We start from the raw sequence: 10,026 nt of genomic DNA, 5'->3' as shown, positions 1-10,026 counted from the left end.
TACATCCGCGGTCTCGTGGTCGAGGCGTGGAAAGAGGCGGACGGTTGCAATAAACTCACTCCTGATTGGTGACAGTACTTCCTGTAGAGTCCATAACTCAGCTATGACTCAGACCAATCACTGGAGATGGGTTGCAGATGTTTGCAAAATGACGATAGCCATTTTAGGAAGTGACGGTGAAAGCGGTGGCCAACTTTCGTGAGGAGCGGAGGTAATGCATTTCCAATGGGGGACCTCATGGCCCGATAAGTACATTATTTTTACAGTCTATGGCTCCTACTGATGGTAATCATGAGCTAACTCTGCTTTTGTTTTACATCAGTTGATTGGATGAATATGAGGTTGCTCAAAGAAAAAAAAATGAAAAAAGGGCAGATAAATGTCAAATCTAGAATCTTCTTTACAGAGACCTGATTGTCAGTGTGTAAATCACAGAGACTGAGCTTTGAGCAGAAAACATTCATGGGTTCAGATTCGTTTGATTGCTGACCTTCTGTCTTTGTTCTTTACAGGAAGATGTTTGGGTGGTGAGTAAAACACTTTATTTGTTCATTTCTATCATCGACAGTTGTAATTCTTTATGTTCTTTTACAAGGATGCAACAATTCTTCTGGAATCTGTAAAAAAACAATTCAAACTCGTCAACATGTTCATCGATGCAGAAAATGAAAAAATCCTTTGGTCACGGCCTAAATTTAGAGTTTCAGAGCTTATGACATGCCGTTCTTTTTTTATTAACTCTCTTTAGCCTTCTGTTTTTTTTCATTGCAAGCTACACGTGAACGCACATTACATACGTGTTTGCCCTGAGTGCGAGCGTGGACAGGTGCATGTGCAGGGGTGGGGGGGCTGAGGGTTGTGCTGAGCGGGTGTGAAGCCTCCAGTGACACTGTATCACAGTAGGTTCTGGATTGTAGAAAAGTGAAGTTTGTTACAGCATAAATAGAGTTGTTGGAATAAATAACACACCTCTTGGTTACACAGGATTTGGGATCATTTCAGTATTCTGGATCATTGTTTGTTTATTTGTATTGAATCATTTCTGTTAGTAGGAAAAGAGACAGTTTGATGTCAGGGGCAAAAAGAAAACATACTTGACCTTAAAATACCTTGAATTCATTGTGTTAAGGAAAGAAACATTGGAAAAAATCCAAATGGTGACTTTCAAACTGTGAATTGAATGTTGGCTTGACTGAATAGTTCCATCTGTAGTTTCTGAGCAGAACTCCTCTAGAAACTCTTGTTGGTCCAGAACTCTACACAAAGATTCCTCCTGTGACCACTGATTGAACTAAACTGGTTCTCTGTTTATCTGAGACTCCACTTCCAAAAGCTCCAGTTTAAACCTGCAGATGATGACGTTGTTCCATCAAATCAAACGTCTGAACATTTGACAGCTGTCCTAAAACCCCTCTGACCTCCTGAATCCTTCAAATATGACTAAAACAGCAGCGCTGCTTCACCAGGACCTGATTCTAGTCCTGCTTCACCTCTATAGTGGAGAGAAACAGTTCTCTTCATCCACTCTTCATCCTCTTCAAAGCCCCTCTCACTTCACCTTTACTAATCTTTCTTACTTCCTGCTCCACAACAGTCACCTCTTCTACTCTTTGTTCTCTCTCATTCTCTTCATTCATCAACTCTTCAAAGTATTCTTTCCATCTTTCCATTACACCACTGACACCTGTCACCACATTACCATTCCTATCCTTGATCACCCTAACCTGCTGCATGTCCTTCCCATCTCGATCTCTCTGCCTTGCTAGTCTGTACAGGTCAGTCTCTCCCTCCTTACTACCCAACCTAGCATACAAGTCATCATAAGCTCTTTGCTTGGCCTTTGACACCTCTACTTTCACCTTACGCTGCATCTCCCTGTACTCCTGTCTACTCTCCTCAGTCCTCTCAGTGTCCCACTTCTTCTTAGCTAGTCTCTTACTCCGTATACACTCCTGCACCTCCTCATTCCACCACCAAGTCTCCTTATCAACTCTCTTTCCTGATGACACACCAAGTACACTCCTACCTGTCTCCCTGATCACATTAGCTGTAGTTATCCAGTCATCTGGGAGTACCTCCTGACCACCCAGAGCCTGTTTCAACTGTTTCTTAAAAGTCATGCAACAATCTTCTTTTTTCAGCTTCCACCAGTTTGTCCTCTTCTCTGCCTTTGCCCTCTCTTTCTTCATCTTCTTCACCACCAGAGTCATTCTACACACCACCATCCTGTGCTGTCTGGAAACACTCTCACCAACCACTACTTTACAGTCACTGATCTCCTTCAGATTACACCGTCTACACAAGATGTAGTCTATCTGTGTGCTTCTACCTCCACTCTTATAGGTCACTCTATGTTCCTGTCTCTTCTCAAAGAATGTATTCACTATCGCCATTTCCATCTTTTTTGCAAAATCAACCACCATCTGTCCTTCTACATTCCTCTCCTGGATACCAAACCTGCCCATCACCTCCTCATCACCTCGGTTTCCTGCACCAACATGACCATTGAAATCTGCACCAATGACAACTCTCTCATTTCCAGGGATGCTCATCATCACTTCATCAAGATCCAACCAGAACTTCTCCTTCTCTTCCAGCTCACATCCTACCTGTGGGGCATACCCACTAACAACATTGAACATGACACCCTCCATTTCTATCTTCAGACTCATCACTCTATCTGACACTCTTTTTACCTCCACAACACTCCTAACAAACTCCTCCTTTAGGATAACTCCTACTCCATTTCTCTTCCCATCTCCACCATGATAGAACAACTTGAACCCTGCTCCTAAACTTCTAGCCTTGCTACCTTTCCACCTGGTCTCCTGGACACACAGTATGTCTACCTTTCTCCTCTGCATCATGTCCACTAACTCTCTACCCTTTCCTGTCATAGTTCCAACATTCAAAGTCCCAACTCTCAGTCCAACACTAGTGACTTTCCTCTTCTCTCTCTCCCTACGAACCCGCCTTCCTCCTCTCCTTCTTCCACCAACAGTAGTCCAATTTCCACCGGCACCCTGTCGGTGAACAGCACCGATGGCGGTCGTTGTTAACCCGGGCCTCGACCGATCCGGTATGGATTTCGTAGGTCTGATTCGCATATTTGATTTGGCAAGATTTTTACGTCGGATGCCCTTCCTGACACAACCCTCTGTATTTATCCGGGCTTGGGACCGGCACAATGAGACCCTGGCTTGGGCCCCCTCGTGGCTACATTTTAAAAGTCATGCAACAATCTTCTTTTTTCAACTTCCACCAGTTTGTCCTCTTCTCTGCCTTTGCCCTCTCTTTCTTCATCTTCTTCACCACCAGAGTCATTCTACACACCACCATCCTGTGCTGTCTGGAAACACTCTCACCAACCACTACTTTACAGTCACTGATCTCCTTCAGATTGCACCGTCTACACAAGATGTAGTCTATCTGTATGCTTCTACCTCCACTCTTATAGGTCACTCTATTGTCAAGAATGACTTTGAAAGATTTCTATGTTATAAGTCCAATGAACCAGCCCAGTTGTAATTCATTTGGTTTATTCTTTTTGCAAAAAGGGAGAGAGTCAAAACAAAAGTCTCCTCACAGATCTCTGCTTCGGGTCTCTCTCAACAGATCAGACACACAGGCACTTTTATAGAAACACACATAGGAATTTCATACATGGGCATAATGTAGCAGTGGGATCAACTTGTTGCTAGGGAGTTGCTAACCAAAAGAAAGTCAGTTCTACAGGAGATGGGACGGGATGTCACGGGATGTTTAAACCATAGACTGTAAAAATTAATGGACAAAGCGAGCACTGAGGTCCCCCATTGGAAATGCATTACTTCCTCTCCTCGCGAAAGTAGGCCGCCGCTTTCACCGTCAATTCCTGAAATGGATACCGCCATTTGCAAACAATCTTCAGGGATTGGTCTGAGTCATAGCTGAGTCATCGAATCTACAGGAAGTACTGTCGCCAATCAGGAGTGAGTTTATTGCAACCGTCTGCCTCTTTCCACGCCTTTACCATGGGACCGACCGCGGATGTAAACACAATCCGTGAACGAAAGATACACGGATTAAACACCTTCAATAACGGCGGCTCGGGAGAATGGCTTTTTAGGTTTCGTTTTGACCACGTGGTCAGAAATCCTCCGGCTCTTTTCTTAATGACGTTGTTCCCGGTTAAGGTTAGGATTACGGTTATGGTTAGGATTAGAAAAGCAAATTGTTCGTTTGCGGGGCTGTCTGTGATGCTCAGGCCTCCACCAGGGGACGTGTCAAACGTGGAAAACACATTTTAACACGTTTAGGACCGCGCGTATTATATGCATGCAAAAAACGGTTTTGGAGTATATTATACGAGACTGGGCTGATTGTACAAGTCACTGTTGAAGCCTTTGAGGAAGAACCATTCTAACGTTTGATTCTGTCAGCGGTCCTTTTGGATTTACTTACATTTATTCCTTTTTGTCGAGATAAAAGGAGCATTTGGGTGACGCCGCTGCAGAAATGCACGTGTCCCCCTCGCGCCCGCGCAGCAACTCGTCTCTTTACATGCGGCCACGTTAGTCTGATCAGATGCACGTGAGAAGTGCTTTCAGCTGTATTTAAAATAAATAACCATCCTAACAAGTGAACAGCTGGATCTTCTTTCTGTTTGAAAATACCATCAGGTCCTTTGATGTTTCTCTGGCGCTCGGACGGCTGCGTCTAATTCAGGCTGAAGCTCTAAAGTTCTGCGAAAATAAATCTTTGGTTGGTGATTTTATGCGCATATATCCAACTTAGATTACATAAGCTACAATCAAAACAGTGAAATAAAGAAAAACAATCATTAAACAAACAATAAAGTCCAAACCCCATAACCTCTGAGTGAAATCTATTTCTACAGAGTAAATCCTCATCTAAAACTGCTGCATCGGTACATTCCATTGAGGAAAACAACAGTAGAACAATGACTGGTAGGTACATTGTTGAATTGTAAAGTAGGTGTTAAAAGGTCTTTTGACGGAGCCATTGATGAAGTCTGCTCCTATTGGCTACCCGTCACCTGTCAATCAAACCCCCCAGACGGTCGACGTCAGACCCACAAACGCTTATTGAGCCATCTGATTGGTCAATTTATAACTCTAATAACTTGTGATAATGGAAAAAATCTTTTAAAAAAAAATAGGATTAGAAAAAAGAAGTTAAGCAGAAAGCAGCAGAGGAAGAATGATTATTCTGAGATATAAAATGACTGAGAAATAACTGTCTGTTTCTCAATGTAAGTCAATGGGACTTTGGCCTTTTTGCAACCCAGTGGTACTTCCTATATGGAACACGGAAGTAGGGGGGCTTGCTTCGTCCAGTTATTTTATATACAGTCTATGGTTTAAACTAATCCATATAAGGAGTTGTTTTTGAGCACAGAACTTGGACAAAGAAATTTTGCCAGCTTGCTGGACACACAGACAGGTGCACACAGACATCCTTCATACTTAGACAGGATATGCTTCAGAAAAAGTTTTCAAGGCACACACACATAATTTTGTTAATATTTACAACATTTCTGCCCTGTTGTGGGTCTTGAAACACTTGAGCTCGAACAGTGGTCTGTAAATACATCAATTTTAAGTCTCCTGCGTAACAGTTTTAACCTAAAATGTCATTCAACAGATATCTCTGTAAGAGCCTGCAGAGGGGGCGAAAACCCAGTGGGCCAAAATTCCATCCTCGTCCCACCAATTACGGTGCGAACACTTTAAAAGCTACAGGTAGCTAAGGATAAGCAGGGACTGTAAAGGGAGATGAATCATCTAAGCAACATATTCATCATCACTGTCATCATTTTCAGAATCATTACTGTGAGCCCACAGGAGGTAAATTGAAGCAGGGCTATTAGGATCTTCAATGGTCTAAACAATGAAACGTTGGATGAGGCTATGAAGGCATGGAATGAGACAACAACCACAAGTCGTAAGAATGGTAGCAAAAACAGCAAGTGAAATTAAAATAGAAGAAATTTGGGTCTTGTACACCCCAAACACAGACACATGCAACCAACTGTCCCACATGGATGTATCAACACCTGAATGTTCCTTCATTTTGTTACTCAGACTACGCAGTCCTTCCACAGCACGAGTGAGGCCTCCATCAGCGGCAGTATTGTTGGGAATGAAGGCACAACATTTGGTTCCAAACATAGCACACACACCTCCCTTTTCAGCCAACAGCATGTCCAAGGCAACGCGGTTCTGGAAGGCCATAAGGGAAGTGGCGGCGAGTTGTTTGTGGACAGCTTCAAATCCAGCCTGGGTCCAGTTACTGAGGCTTTGGCACCCCCTTTGCAGGGGGACAGATTCTTGGGCAGATGAGCAGTGTCAGGAGGCTGAGAGCAACTCTATGAGTCTGCATTGCTCTGGGTTTTGTGACCTGCTGTAAGGAGTCATGAGTAGGAGATCAGTTGGTTTCTTCAGCACCCAAGGGTTTTGATACCGGGCGGCTTCCACTCCTACCCCTCCTTCAGAGGTACCAGCTTCTTGCAATGGCTTTGATGAATCCAGGTGGCTCTCTCAGCTATCTTGACCGCTGTAGAGGTAGTCAACAGGACAGCATATGGTCCTTCCCAGCGGGGTGCAGCCCAGGTTATTCTCTTTATCACTTTGATCAGGATCTGGTCACCTGGCTGCAACAGCTCCACCTGTTGGAAAGAAGGGATATCTGGCAGATTATTTGGTCTTGACAGCTCTTTAGTCTACAACAGATCCCTCATCCCTTTCTGCTGTGGAAGAATTGGAATGACAAAGGGTCTTTCTATAAATTATCTCAAGAGGTATAACCCCAGTGCCCCTTGTGGGGGTTAGTCTCATGTACATTTTTACTAGGTCTAAACATTCAACCCATGATCTCCCTGTTTCTGCCATAGTTTTTCTTAGCCTGCTTTTCAGTGTACCATTAGTTCTTTCTACGAGCCCTGCACTTTGAGGATGATAAGAACAGTGTTTTTTTTTTTTTTTTTTTAAGGTTTATGCCTAGATGTGTGACCATCTGAGTTATGACAGTGTCTCTTCAAAATGTCTGAAAAACATGTCTGGTTTGATTGAAAATGTTAAAAAATGTAGAAACATCCGCGTGAGCCAAATAAGTTTAAGCTAAAGTGTTAGCATCGAGCAAAAAACAGTCAAAAACAGTCTCTAGATTAACATGTAAAACAAAACACACAATTTAGCTCCACTATCAAAAAATAAAAGAGCAGTTACAAGCAAGTCATGGAGCAGAAACTTGCCAAGCAGCCATTTATCAAAGATTTTTAAACCTGGTGTTAAAATCTGAGAGAGATTTTTTTTAAAAATTGAATTATTTCAAAACAAAAAAGCAAAATAATTTTTTTTTTTAATTAAATTATTTCAAAACAAAAAAGCAAAATAAAATACTTGATAAATACAATGCAGGAATCTGCTCAGCAGATCAAAAACAACAATGAGGCTTTTCTAATTGTTAGGTTGTAGTTAAATTAAAGTCAAAACTGTTACAAGCGAAGTCAAACTGTTACAAGCGAAGTCAAACACAAACAAACGTCTTTCATTAAATAAAACAGAAAGCAATGAATTCATTTGGTGCAAAATTATAGCTAAGCTATGCTAAATCCTTGATGTTTTTACATTTGTATTTTTTTTTTTTTAGTAGAAACTTTCGGCACAGGAGGGAACAAACACCCGAAATACTCGTCCACTGGTTCTCCTTCCTTTTGCATAGTTTGTCAAATATTGATAAAATTGATGGTTTTCCTCCATGTTTGTTCGACCCTTGTATAAAGTTGATTCAGCTGTGTGTTTAATGTGGCATCTCCTCCGGGCAGCCAGACGTCGTGTCCATCCTTTCCACACTGAAAAAAAAGGTCTGTTGGATCTACATGAAAATATCATGGACATCGGTTGCACGTAAAAAAATCATGTTATGCCAACATGAATATTACATATTATAATCATGTTATAAAAACATGAATGTTGTACATAGAAAAATCATGTTATGACAACATAAATATTACATATTATAATCATGTTATATAAACATGAATCTTGTACATAAAAAAATCATGTTATGCCAACATGAATATTATATATAATAATCATGTTATAAAAACATGAATGTTGTACATTAAAATATCATGTTATGACAACATGAATATTACACATAAAACAATCATGTTATGCCAACTTGAATCTTGTACATAAAAAAAATCATGTTTTACAGTAATGAATATTTATTTTTTACTATGCTTAAGAATTTTACATGGACAAAAAAAGACTTTTAAAAACACTTGACAATAAAATACTTTAGTAGCAGTATTTGTTCAAATTAAATATGTATTTAAAATTGAAACAATTTATATTGATCAATAATGTCATTGTATATTACAAATAAGATTATATAGCAATTGCAGAATAATATATAAAAACATTGATTTTATTTATTTTTAAAACCTCATGTATTACAGCAATCAAATACAACACAACACGTTTAAGGTTCAACCTGTTTTTTATTTCAACTTGAAAAATATGATTACAGCTATGCAAATAGTACAAATCAACATTTATGAGGTTTGTTGTTTTTTGTTAAACAGAACATAAGAGAAATAGCCAAAGCAAGCAGCTGGATGCCATCCTTGGTGAACCGTGAACTGTGTTAATTTTATTTGAAGAGTCGCATCTCAAAGATCTCCACCCTTTTGGACATAACTCTGCCCTCTAACTCCATTACAATTTTCCAGATTACCTCAAAGGTGTATCTGAGATGAGGACGGTGATCCATATTAAGGTTGTAAATAAGGCCAAACAGCATGGCAACTGCCACTCTGACACTTGGTAGGTTGTCCACCACAGCCTGGACTTCAAGGACCACAAGAATGTCCTTTACCTCACCACTGCCACATGCCATTTAGTGGAAAATTCCCTCCATGGTGTCCTCGATTGCCTCCTGGATGGTCTTCATTCTACAAACACAGAAAATATTTTCAATAAAGATTTATAGGTGCAAAATATGACCAATGTAGCAACGAAGAGGCCAAACCCAGGGTCTCATTTTGCCAGTTCCAAGCTCGGATAATTATAGAGGGTTGTGTCAGCAAGGGCATCCAACATAAAATCTTTACCAAACCAAATATGTGTAAAGGTGTCAGGACTGTAATGGAAACAATAATTTTAAGATTTGATGAAAGAAGAAAATAAGTAGAACAGAAGAGGAGAAATGAATGCTGTGGAGCAGGATGTAACAAAGATTAGTAAGGGTGAGGTGAGGGAGAATTGAAGAGGATGAAGAGTGAAAAGGCTCTTGGTCCTGATGATATACCTGTGGAGGTAAAGTCAGAAAAGCCAGACTGAAATAGTTCAGACGTGTTCAGAGGAGAGTCAGTGAATGATTATTTTTATTTAACCAGGAGAAAACTCATTGGGAGGATCCCTTTTTCAAGGATGACCTGGCCAAGAGGTCAGCAGCATATGTCACATGTGTAAGTTAAAATGTAAAAATTATAAAAAACAGAACTTTGACTTCAGAATGTGACTGTACATTTAAAGGGCCTATAACAAAAAAACCTTAGCTTTTTGGTGTATTATACGTTTCATTCCTCACTATAAACAAACCCAAAGTGGTATTTTGATCCATTCACGTATTTCTGAGTATTTCTTTAAAAACCTGTGCTCTCTGGAGCAGCCCCTCCCATACTAGGAGCTTAACAAAGCGGTATGGATCACTAGTCACGGTTTGGCCCACATGTATACCATAGATCACCTCCTCCTGCCACTTTGTACCTCATGCGTATTATTAAAATCACATGTCTATCAACACTGAATGCAATTGCCATAAAATTCATGTTGTTTTTACCAGCGTCAAAGTTGCTTCTTGACGATTATCCATAAGTCTGTAAATCTTAAGCTCCAGCCGCATGTGGGAGGAGCTTCTGTCAAAACCCTTTCTCGAACTTGTTATGGAGGATGCAGATACGGAGAGATCTGGTTTATTTATTTTCAAAAGCTGAATAAAAGTATCTGTGCATGT

At 40.6% G+C, this 10,026-nt stretch overlaps 1 protein-coding gene across 1 annotated transcript in view; it reads left to right on the top strand.

The window, feature by feature from the left end:
• Positions 1-10,026, top strand: part of LOC112144609 — a 62,396-nt gene that overhangs the window by 43,055 nt on the left and 9,315 nt on the right. Inside the window, exon 8 of the mRNA XM_024269203.2 lies at positions 513-527. Coding sequence (XP_024124971.1) covers positions 513-527 — 15 coding nt within the window. The remainder of the gene's footprint in view (positions 1-512; positions 528-10,026) is intronic.

This window comes from Oryzias melastigma, linkage group LG5 (genome assembly GCF_002922805.2).
Source record: "Oryzias melastigma strain HK-1 linkage group LG5, ASM292280v2, whole genome shotgun sequence".
Taxonomy (NCBI): Eukaryota; Metazoa; Chordata; class Actinopteri; order Beloniformes; family Adrianichthyidae; genus Oryzias; species Oryzias melastigma.
This window is presented reverse-complemented; position numbering and strand designations above follow the sequence as displayed.